This window comes from Diadema setosum, chromosome 8 (genome assembly GCF_964275005.1).
Source record: "Diadema setosum chromosome 8, eeDiaSeto1, whole genome shotgun sequence".
NCBI lineage: Eukaryota > Metazoa > Echinodermata > Echinoidea > Diadematoida > Diadematidae > Diadema > Diadema setosum.
The window spans coordinates 26,765,777-26,778,272 of NC_092692.1; the positions used below are offsets into that span (position 1 = coordinate 26,765,777).

At 37.4% G+C, this 12,496-nt stretch overlaps 1 protein-coding gene across 1 annotated transcript in view; it reads left to right on the forward strand.

Moving 5' to 3' along the window:
• The first annotated feature begins 4,914 nt into the window (after window positions 1-4,914).
• Window positions 4,915-12,496, forward strand: part of LOC140232392 (protein flightless-1 homolog) — a 48,554-nt gene continuing 40,972 nt past the window's right edge. The window contains exons 1-4 of the mRNA XM_072312521.1: window positions 4,915-4,981; window positions 9,743-9,853; window positions 10,777-10,929; window positions 11,780-11,865. Coding sequence (XP_072168622.1) covers window positions 4,919-4,981; window positions 9,743-9,853; window positions 10,777-10,929; window positions 11,780-11,865 — 413 coding nt within the window. The 5' untranslated portion in view covers window positions 4,915-4,918. The remainder of the gene's footprint in view (window positions 4,982-9,742; window positions 9,854-10,776; window positions 10,930-11,779; window positions 11,866-12,496) is intronic.

Genomic DNA, 12,496 nt, shown 5'->3' on the forward strand with positions numbered 1-12,496 from the left:
GGGAAAGTGAAATAAAAACATTGTCCTCAGGGAGTGAAAGTAAGTTCAAATGTGTATGTTTGTATGTGCGTGCGTGTGTGTGTTTGTGGGATGGGGGTGGGGGATGGGGGTTGGAGGGGGTACTCCATTATGTTGAATTCTACACTAGTTCAGAGCTTCCAGATGTTGCTCTGTTGATACATATGCGTATGATGTTAGATGGATGTTAAAAACCATTTCAAATGGTTGCCTGTTTTTCCATATGTATCATATGGGCAGCAGTTTATTGTAATAAATCTTCAAGAAGCAGCCCTTACAGTTTTTACAACCCCCACCCCCCCCCCAAAAAAAAAAAAACTAAAAGAAAGACACTAACAAACAAACGATGGAGTGAAAAGGAACACTGAATCGAAATGTGATTAAATTCCATATCATGACACAGAAAAAAAAAAAATAATGCGCCATCTTTCCACTGCCCTAACGAGTAAATGCCGGGAAACGGTGAAAGTGCATGATGGATGGGGTTTCTTTTAGTTCTTGAGAACCCCCCCCCCCCCCCTCCAAAAAAAAAAAAAACACCAAAAAAAAAAAAAAAAAACACACACACAAAACAGAACAAAACTTAACAAAAAACAAAAACCCAACAACAAACAAACAAAAAACAAACCAAACAAACAAACAAACTATGGTATTTGTGATGAGTGATGGGAACGCATATTTTCACTTTTCTACCATAATGAAGGGGCACTTGACTTACTTCTTTTAGAAAGCACAGGGAATTAGGTTATTACCCTCAACATACTACATGTAGTATACCAGTAATAAGTCGAAGAAATGTGTTTTTTTCATGAAAATTTGATTTTTGAGGAATTCTCCTATATGTATATTTCTTATATCGTCCATTTTACCAAGGAGGTACTAGGCGAGCTCGCCTAGTACCTCCTTGATTTTACATGATGTTATGAATAAATGTAGTAGTTTTCTTATACCCAGCAATGACGGCACCGAAACTTTAAAAGATTCATAACTTTCATATTGATTGTCAAGTTTTCATAAAACTTTCACTGATGTGTTCTATTAATATTGCTGCTTTCACTCAATCCACATTTATACTTGGGCTTTGGTTTCCCTGACGTTTTCGTGGTCAAATTGACGATTTGTACCCACGAGCAGGGATTATGTTGTTCTATACAAAATGTGTGCAGTGCGCTAGATTTGGCAAGAACAGTGAGTGACCTAAGGTAGCCACTGATATAGAATGTCAGCGCATTACTAGTACTAGTATATGAAAAATCACAGAAATGAAAGTGAAACTACTGAATAAAAAATGGTCGGACTAATTTCCAACGAATTGATATTCATTGTTACAACCACTGATAATGATAATAACTTCTTAGAAACGCATAAGACAGTTATACCGCTATAGCCTCTTGGCAAAAAAAAAAAAGAAAGAAAGAAAGAAAGAAAGAAGTAAATACTTTTTAAAGTTAATATTTCTCATAGAATTTTTGGCTAAATGTTAATGTATTATATACCGTATGAAAGGTAATTTACTTGGCTATGAACTTGGTAAGTCAATAAAAAGGGAAACTTTACGCATGAGTGAACACCTTTATTTTTCTCTTGCAAGGCACAAAAGGAAAAATGGCAAAAATGAACAAGTTTTCATTTATGCGTAAATGTTCTTCCATGTAACAATAAGGGCAAAAGACAAATTGGACAGAATAAAAAAACCAAAAACCAAAACATAAGTTCAATTGCAAATATATACTGCACCTATGATTTCTATTAATATCTTTGAAGCCCAAAAGATCAATAAAGGCTAAAAATAATGGAGGAAAATGAAGAATTTTCTGTCAAATCCAAATTCAAATGAAATTAGACAAGAAGCAATATTAACAAAAATGGTAGGATTTCGAATTGAATCCTCAAATTAGGAAGATTGAAAATTACATTTGGTTCTTAAATTTGTCTCATGAATTCTTAAATTATTCAATTTAATGAATGAAATAAAAACATTCTCTTCATTTAATCATCTTAGTGCCCTTACTCCCGATGTCATTTGAAGTTTGAGTTGACAGAAAATTCCTATATAGTTTCCCCCTTAAGTTTCCCACTTTGCTTAAGGTTATAAAGAGATAAAGAGAACAAAAACTTTCCATCCATTCCATCCATGTTTCTCGTTGTGTTAAGCTGGTCTTTTGTTATCAGTGTTATCTTTAAAGGATACTAAGTATTTGAAAATGAAAGACAATGTGTCGGTTTTTGTAATTTTTACTTGTGTGCCTTGGAGGACAAAAACTAATGTGTCCATTCATGCGTATAAGTTTCGCTCTATATTGACCTACCAGGTTGATAGCCAATTAAATTGCCCATGGTAATTAATACATTGATTTTCATCAAAATCTTCTATGATATTTATGAACTCGAACTTTTTTCTTTGCCTAGTGTATATCATAAAAATATGAAAATTCAAGGTATAATAGTTAGCTATTATAAAATAGTGAGCAGTTTCAGTCTTGCTAGAAAGGTTTATCAACAAAATTTGAAACAAAACTTGTGAAAGGTGGGAAGAATCAAACCCTGCCATTGATAGACTGGATTACAAATTAGTATTTGGCTGAAAAAGGAATCTGAATAATATATTCCTCTATCTGCCCCAAAAGACCAACTACGTCGATTTCATTATGCGTCCACATCATTCTGCTACCAGCTAACAAAAAAAAAAAGAAAAAAAAATGGGTGTATCTATAGATTCATGTAACTACTTAGAGAAACTCATTCACAGTTATGAAAAGTCGCGATTTGTCTTTTGTAATCTGACAAACTTTATACAAAATAAAAATCGTGACTTTTCATAACTGTGGATTTTTTTTTGTACTTTTGTATCGACGAGAATCATTAAATTTGTCAACAATTTGGTTAGGTGGCAAAAGATGTTTTGGTGTTTTGTCATTGTTGTTGTTGTTGTTTACCCGTTCCTCCCCTCTCTCTTCCGCTCTCCACGGCTCTAAATCAAATTCTAAACATATTTTTCATCCATCGGTGTAGCTAAAGTTGCCATCTGGCGGCACAAAGGCTGAGAACGCAGACAAGTTTTTGCAGTCTCTCCGGAAAACAACAAACATACAAACAAAAGAAAGCACATGCACACGCAAACAAACAATCGATTCAACTAAACAAAAACGAAAAGACGAAATTAAAGAAATGACCCCCAAAACAACTTGAGGATGATGAGGAGGATGAAAGGGGTTGTGTTGAAGACAATGATAGACAGCTTCTTCTACACTGAATACGGCGAAATAAACAATGTCGGCAGTATTGTCTTGTGACAAAAACCATTTACTTAAATGATCATCATCACAAATTCAAATTTTCCTCCCGAATATAGCGCGATGTTTACCTCATTCTCATGTATGTTTGAATTTGCTTCATATAAACCCTTTCTGTGGTTGTCTACATTACACATACTTTATTTTGACTTCTTTTACGATCTATCTATTCCCCAAGAACTAATTCTTTTTTTCATATACATTGACAATTGTTTGGGGACCCAAATTGTTTGCATGTATGCATTGTTTGCTTGTTTTTTGTTCTTATGTTCTGTCTCCTGTGATACCGGTACTTTAATCTTTAATGTATAGCGTATCTATTTATTCTCTTTCCACCATGAGTATTTTTCTATAGGCTATTTAGTAGAATGAGCGCTTTGTGTCCACGCTCCATTATTATTTTCTTGCTCTTTTTCTACTCCTCCGTCCTTCATAACGCACGCGCGTCACACCAAAAACACCGTGAAACAGTATGCTACGTTATTACAACATAGGCATAGTATCATAGAAGACAGAACATAAGAACAATCAGCAAACAAACCAACAATATACGTATACATCCATGCAAACAAATTGCCAATGCATATCAAAAAGGTTGATGTTAAGGTCACTACGATCGACCCAGCAGATGAGCACTAGCAATCTCTTTTAACGAAATCTCTGAATGTCACTTCAGCATTCCAATGAATATATAAATGAATGAAAACGAATAAAAGAACGAACGAATGAATGAAAAAAAAAAAATAAATGGGGGTTGAATGAATGAGTGAGTGAATGAATGAATGAATGAATGAATGAATGAATGAATGAATGAATGAATGAATGAACGAATGAATGTATGAATGAATGGACTTGGAAATACGAGGACAAATCATGCGTAAACAAAAAACACCGCCAATTAAATGAAGAAAAACTGAGCATACACTGGTATTGTGCATACAAATGAAAAACTAATAATAGCACAACTTGTCATCAAGGTAACTAAACTTTTAAACTATTTGTCATTAAAAAATATCGAAATCAAATATTTAGGCCCTATAGGCCTACATTACAAAGGAGATTTCAAACTTAACATAAAACTGCTAGCCCTATTTCTAACAAGGACAGGCTTACACAACCAAAAGGCGCGAATGCACTGGCCTATGAACTCAACAACATCTTGTAAATCTAAATTTGTCTAAATATAGGCCTATATATCCGAGAATCATATATATATATATATATATATATATATATATATAGGCTATATCTTTTTATTTTGTTTGAAAATAGGCCCTATGTCGATATATGAGCTTTCTTCTCCTTTTCTTTTTTCTCCTCCTTCTCGGTCGCCCTATCATCATTGAATTGAAAAGCGGCCGCAAACATAAAACGATGAGCGAGTTGGTGTTTTGTAGATTCTGATGACAGTGTAAAAATTCACGTTTTGAATCAATCTTCGTTGAATTTTGCGCCTCTGTCATGTGTAGGCGGGGTGGACGTGGATACTTCCGTGCACCACCCCACTTACATGTCATGTACCCCACCCATAGTTCTGTGCCCCACCCCCGCGCGCCGCATTCGTTTCATGCATTTGCACAGCATTCACTCAGAAGGGAGAATCCAAGATGGCGCAGACCGGTGTACTTCCGTTTGTGAGAGGCATAGATCTTGGCCGCAATGATTTCAAGGTTTGTGCTCGGCCACTAGGCATTTTCCATTTCCCTTCTTGTAATGATATCCTTCTTTGTGTAATATAATCTCGTAATTTGCTTCAAGTATTCGCATTTCATCGCATCGGTACGTTTGGACTGACATGTTCTCAGTGTTTCTGTGTACAGTCCCATAGATATCTTTACGTGCTGGGTGGAAAGTATTGCATTTTTAAAATAAACACAGCACAGAACCCGAACATAAACTACTAGACTAACTAGATCTATTTTTGGTTAAGATTGGACTTCAGGTTTACATTTTTTTTTTTTGTGAGGTAATGAGAAAAATTTTATGAAATATCAAAGAGCATACAATTCCGATCCAAGAATTATTCAAAGTTTATTTGATGAAAATTGAGCTGAGATATTCTTTCCTTTGACTGGACGAGTAATTTAAATTTATGTCTAACGTTAAAGGGAAGGTAAACCCAAAGAGCAATGTGGATTGAGTGAAAGCAGCAACATTAGTAGAACACATCAGTGAAAGTTTGAGAAAAATCGGACAATCGATGCAAAAGTTATGAATTTTTAAAGTTTTGGTGTTGGAACCGCTGGATGAGGAGACTACTAGAGGATATGACGTATGAGTGGACAACAATACAAAGAAAATATAAAGGATATTCAACAAAAATTCACTTTTCTAGAATTATGAAAGAGCAGTGGACCAACCGCTTTCAGAAAGCAGGGGGAATAATTGCTACCCTTAACATATGTCAATATCAAGTTGATGGAATTTGTAATTTTCATGAAAAATGGATTTTTGTAGTATTTTCTTTATATTTTCTTGATATTGTAGTCCACTCATACGTCATAACCTCTAGTAGTCTCCTCATCCAGCGGTTCCAACATCAAAACTTTAAAAATTCATAACTTTTGCATCGATTGTCCGATTTTCTTCAAACTTTCACTGATGTGTTCTACTAATGTTGCTGCTTTCACTCAATCCACATTGTTCTTGGGGTTTATCTTCCCTTTAATTCCGCAAAAAACTTCTCATTTATAATAATGACATTTGCTGGGTCAGTTTTTCGCGAAAAACTGACCCAGCAAATGTCATTATTATAAATGAGAATTTTTTTGCGGAATTAGACATAGAGTAAGAACCCCAATTTTCGGCCGGCCTCCAATATCCGGACACTTACATTTTTACCACTTATCACAAGGCAGCAAAAGTGGACTGTCACAACACAAGCATATCACATCGTTTCACATACTAGCACACTCGTTCACCACAGGAAAGTGCCTGAGTCACCTCCAAAAATCCATCTGAAATCCCAAATTTTGCCGTCAAAAACGCGGAGTCGCCACAACTTTTCCAAAGCACGCGCGAATTAGGTCCCGTGTAAAGAATCGGGGTCGCCGAAAAAGCGCTAAAAATTGAAAAATTACGCCATTCTGTTGCGAGATTTTTCATTTAATGCAAGCTCAGAGTGTGATGGTATCCTCAAAAACACAAAAGAAAAACAAAATCTCCGTACGTGCCGATGCTGTGAGTAAATGTACAGGGGCTGAATGCAAGTGCAGAGTCCCCAAAACTTCGGACACGAACGGGCGCCGCAACATCCCCGATGCAACCTTGCGCCAACAAGGTATGGCGCGCGTGGATTTTTCAGCGACCTTGTATGCGTATTGACATTGCGCGCGTGTCCGAATTTTGGAGACGCTGTCCGAATTTTAGGGAATTGACAAGGTCATAATATTCGAGGATTTTGTGAAATTTTATGATCTGTTTAACAAAATCAATATTGGGAAAAATTAGGTTGATATATTTAACTTACATTATTATAGATATAATTTTGTGGAGTATTATTTGAGTTGAATAAATATTGCAAAAAGCTAAAAGTGTCCGAAAATTGGGGCTTTTACTCTACTTGTCCGTCCGGTCAAAGATATTCTGTCCAGAAACAATGAGGTTCTATTAAATTCTTTAATAAAAGGTGGGACCCACCTTTTATTAGGACCATCTTGTTTTACTTTGTTTTGGGATATCTTAGCCATATCAACACCGATTTTCGTCAAAAAACTTTGAATACCTCTTCTTTTTCTTCTTCCAGATAGAGTGCAGCTTCAAGTTTTGAAGATTATCGCACTGTGAAATCTTACAATCGTATGCTATGTATCTCTGATGCACAACCCCTTATTAAAAGTAGGGTGGTAGATCCAATTACCGGACGCTTTTTGTCCCCGCCGAACGAGTTCGAGCAGGGGACTATGAAACGGGCTCCGTACGTGTGTGTGTCCGTGTGTCCGTCCGTCCGTCCGTGTGAGCGTCCGTGTGTGATCAAAATGTTCAAAATGCTACTCCTTCGCCATTTCTGACCCGATTTTGATTCTGTTTACTTTATATGATAGCACTACATGGGAGCTTTGAAACTTCTATACAGAATTTCAGTTGTGACCTTTGACCTTGACCTTTGACCTATATTGTACATTTTGCTTCAAAATGCTACTCCTTCGCCATTTCTAACCCGATTTTGATTCCGTTTGCTTTATATGATGGCACTAGGTGAGGGCTTCAAAACTTCTACACAGAATTTGACCTTTGACTTCTTTGACCTTTGACCTTGATTTTTGACCTATATTGTACATTGCCTACAAAATGCTACTCCTTCGCCATTTCTAACCCGATTTTGATTCCGTTTGCTTTATGTGATGGCACTAGGTGAGGGCTTCAAAACTTCTACACAGAATTTTGACCTTTGACTTCTTTGACCTTTGACCTTGATTTTTGACCTGTATTGTACATTTTGCTACCAAATGCTACTCCTTCGCCATTTCTAACCCGATTTCGATTCCGTTTGCTTTATGTGATGGCACTAGGTGAGGGCTTCAAAACTTCTATACAGAATTTTGACCTTTGACTTCTTTGACCTTTGACCTTGATTTTTTTTACCTATATTGTACATTGGCCACAAAATGCTACTCCTTCGCCATTTCTAACCCGATTTTGATTCCGTTTGCTTTATGTGATGGCACTAGGTGAGGGCTTCAAAACTTTTACATAGAATTTTGACCTTTGACTTCTTTGACCTTTGACCTTCATCTTTTTACCTATATTGTACATTTTGCTACTAAATGCTACTTCCGGCGGGGACATATATTACGCACCGCGTAATTTCTACTTTTCCTTGTTTTCGTGGCTTTGAATTCCGTACTCAGAGGATGAAATTTCGGCTAAAAATAACACCACTTATTCACAGACTCCTGGAAATTACGAATTCAGTCAACCTATGTCAATTTTTCGCTCCAGTTTTTAGAAAATATGCTTCAAGTTCAAACATACCCCCCTAAAAAAGTTGTCTTTTTGCGCTGTGCAAAATTGCATTGTATTACTGGACACGATTTTCGCAATAAAATAATCGACATCTTTCGCACCTATTCCTTGCACCAGAATCACAGTTTATCCCACAAATCACCATACACATTCTCACCGAGCGGATGACAAAGAAAAAATCTGCAAATGAGGCTCTAATTTCATATTTTATGGTAAAATGTCTGTCGTGAACATTTCGAACAGTTCACGCAATAAAACCTTGTGAGAAATCGACAACTGGTTAGACTCTATGTTTACGTGCTTTGTCTATGGGAGCTGCACGCGTGGGTGACGAGTTGTGGGCCCCTTAGCGCACAACTATTCCGCATCGTTCGCCTTTGAGGACGATAGCTACAAATTTCCGATATCGATCAGTGAACTTTTGGTTCTATTTGAATCTTCGGCATTTTTCCTGTATGTGAATGGGATTTCATAGAATTTCAGTCGTGAAATGTGATTCAAACATGCATGAATATTAACTATGACGAGGTGCGAGTCATTGAACTACAAATTTGAGGTAAAATATGAATTTCTTCATGTTTTTACATTTTTATGTCGCATTTTTTGTGATTTCGGTCGACACAAAGTTCTGTGAGGCTAATCTAGGAAGTCTCGCGCGTACAGAATGTCATTAGTATGCAAAAATGTGCGTGTCTGGTAATACCATGGTGTCCGGTGACACCATGCTTGCCTATTTTGACACTTTGAAGTCAAATGTAGTGTAAGTCACCCACCCTTGAATCGACTTCCGTAGTTATGGGTAATCTCGGCCTAGCGGGTAAACTCGGCCCCCATTGCGCGCATAACTAGTTGTAATGCGCACGCTGGGGGCCGAGTTTACCCGCTAGGTCGAGTTTACCCATAACTACGACCGGTACAACACTGTCCAAAATTTGACCGCCTGCTACATGTAGAAACCTATACGCTTTTGTGCGTGGCCTAACCTCGGTATGGGAGGTCAAACCTTGGTGTTGGTGCCGTAGCAGACATGTTTGTAGATCTTTGCAGATGAGTTCCTGTTTCAAGAGTCACTCCACAGTAAAGTTCTCAGCCTTTACCCCATCTTTTACCTTTTAGTATGCAGTCCATAGACCTCAAATGCACTTGCAAATGCATCTGGCTATCTGCTAGTGCACATTCCAAGATGAGCTTGATGGTCTATTTTTTTATTTTAATAGGAAAAGACAGATCTTGTCCTTTTTTTTAAAGGAAAAGACAGATCTACGCAGTACATTAATGCATTGCAGCTCAGTGAAGTCCAATTATTTCATTTTACCCGTAGATGTATGGCAGGGCTCTTGAGTGTACATGTACATACAGGTGTATCACTTTGAGTCAGCACAATACTCCTTTCTATTTATGCAAAGTTCTTCATCAGAACAATGGGTATAATTATGTCACATGTGTATATATGTGTGTTCTCCCAGGCCGATCTGTTTCCGTCCAGTGTGGCCGACATGTCTGGTTTACGATGGCTTCGAGTCAACCAGACCAATCTGGAGATGCTTCCAGATGAACTCTCCCAGCTCAACAAATTGGTAAGATTTAAGAATGACTTGGATGTACATGTGCAGGAGTGTGTTTTTGATGCTGGTGATGATGATGATGATGGTGGTGGTGATGGTGACGGTGATGGTGATGGTGATGATGATGATGTTGGTGGTGATGGTGATGATGATGGTGATGGTGGTGATGGTGGTGGTGATGGTGGTGTTGGTGATGATAGTGATGATGATGGTGATGATGATAATGAGGTGATGATGATGATGATGATTACAACAACTAGAATGGTTACTGAGATGATAATGATTTAATGATATGATTTTCTATCATAGAATTGAATTTCATCAATTGTACCTACAAAGTGTGGACTGCCCATTCAGGTAAACTTTGAATCTTCAGAGATTAATGTGAGTGTGTGTATATGTGTGTGTGTCATATGTGTGTTAGAAGATAGTGAGTCATTTACTGAGCCAACAGATATTTTCATTACATGTATACATGTATTAGAGTATTTTTGTGGTCATAACTCACCCAATCTAGTGTTTACTCTTTAGTGCTTGAAATATGTTTGGCTATTTGTATGTGTGCCTGTGTGTTGGAGGGATTTACCATTGTACCTCAAGGTATGTTAGATCACAAGATACACTAACCCTTGTGTTAATGCGAGTGTGTAATGTGTGTTTGTGGTTTTTTTTTTTCTTTGTCTGTATTATATCATCCTTGTGTCCTACTCTGCTATGAAATCAAAATAATGAACTATTGAATTGTGATACCCATGCAGAATTACATGAAAATTACTGCTCCCCACAGTGAATAGAGGTTGACTCTGGAAGAAACCTGTGTGCACTGGAGGGTCCATTACCTTTGCACACATTTGTCATTAAAAAGGGTGCTGAAAGTCAGTTATAAATTTTCACCCTTGGCATCACTATCTTACTTTCATCAACTGTTTGTGCAGGAACACCTCCACATGGCCAGGAATAACCTGATTCAAATCCACGGTGACTTACCGACGCTGACATGCCTCCGAACACTTAATGTCAGGCACAACAAGATACGCAACTCTGGCATACCTAATGATATCTTCATTCTGGAAGACATGACTGTTGTGGTAAGTTTTTGAGTTGTTTCTATTACATTACTTTACATTACATGTCCCCCTCCCCCATAAAAAACATTTATTGGTCTCCAGTCATGAAATGAACACCAAGTAGGCATGATTGAACAGTTATCATGCAACCTAAGTATTCATGTAAATGTCTCACTATTTTCGTGCTTGTACTCATCTCTTAACCCATTGAGGACGAGTCCCTCGGGTAGGTGTCTATGGGAAATGTGTGTTGTGGCAAAGTCAGTCCGTCCTCAACGGGTTAAAATCATATCTGAATTTAAAAATTTGTAACTGTGTTGAAAATTTTGACTCTTCCCTCTTTGAAATTTTGCATTACATGGCAAATATTGTTTCATATATGAGTGAAATGTGAAGAGGTCAAATTATAGATGTTTGTTTTGAAGGTAATATTTTGGCTGCATGAAGCAAGTTATATATATAGTAATGGTATCATGGTGTCATAGTTTTCATACTGTAAGTCTTACAATTTTTAGTATATCTATTACTGCATACTGAATGGGCACTGATTATAGTCACTGCCAGAATTTGAAAACATGACACAACAAAAATGTCCAGTGTATTTAATGTACAATATATGTTTTGAAGCAGCTCCTCTCCCATATGTTCGTGCAGTTTTTTGTTTCCTAGGTGTTGCATTATCACTCTATATGACATATGAATTTAAGTATTGATTTAAAGATACAGCATGTAGGTATATAATTCAAGAAAATTGTGATAAGGGACAACTGACCTCCAGACTGTTATGTCAGTCACTTTTCTCAACACGTAATTCAAACCATCACTCGTCAATGAATCTTGTGTTGTTGTATCTTTTGCTGTTCTTGTGTAGGACTTCAGTCACAATCAGCTGTCTGCAGTACCTGAAGACCTTGAGAATGCCAAGTCTCTTCTCGTTTTGAACCTGAGCTTCAACAAGTAAGTTTCATTGGTTCAAACACTTCTTTCTGCACTTTAGTTTGAAGTTGTCAATAAGCATATCGTTCTTTTAGATTTCAGGGAGTGCATGAATGAATGACTTGAAGTAGCCACCCAGGATGTCTATATTGCAAGGACTGACAGTGCTCAGTAAGTCCCCTCTAAAGGGCTTAGCAATGAGGATAAAGTACCTTGCCTTAGGGCGCAACCACTACTTCCACTTGGCTGAAACCAGGGACCTCACAATTTAGAGTCAATGGTCTAGTCCACTGAGCACAAAAATGGCTCTTACATTTTAATAATTGTCATTAGACTTGACACTGCTACTTCATGACAGGTAAAAATGCTGCCTTTACTTCTCTGTTCTCATTGTCTATACCGGGTGGATCTAGCTTTTTGCTGAAGGGGGGTGGACCCAATGACCCAATAGTCTTCCCATTTATTGCGACCACTTCTCTCCTAAAATCTACTGACAAGCAACAAAAAAAGAAAGAAAAAGAAGTTCTTTACTTTTCTTTTCTCCCACTTCTCTCCCAAAATTGGCTGACAGACAAGCGAAAAAAAGTATTCACAAACAAACAAGAAACAAGAAACACCCAAAGGGGGTGGGGGGGGGGGGAGGAGTTTAAAC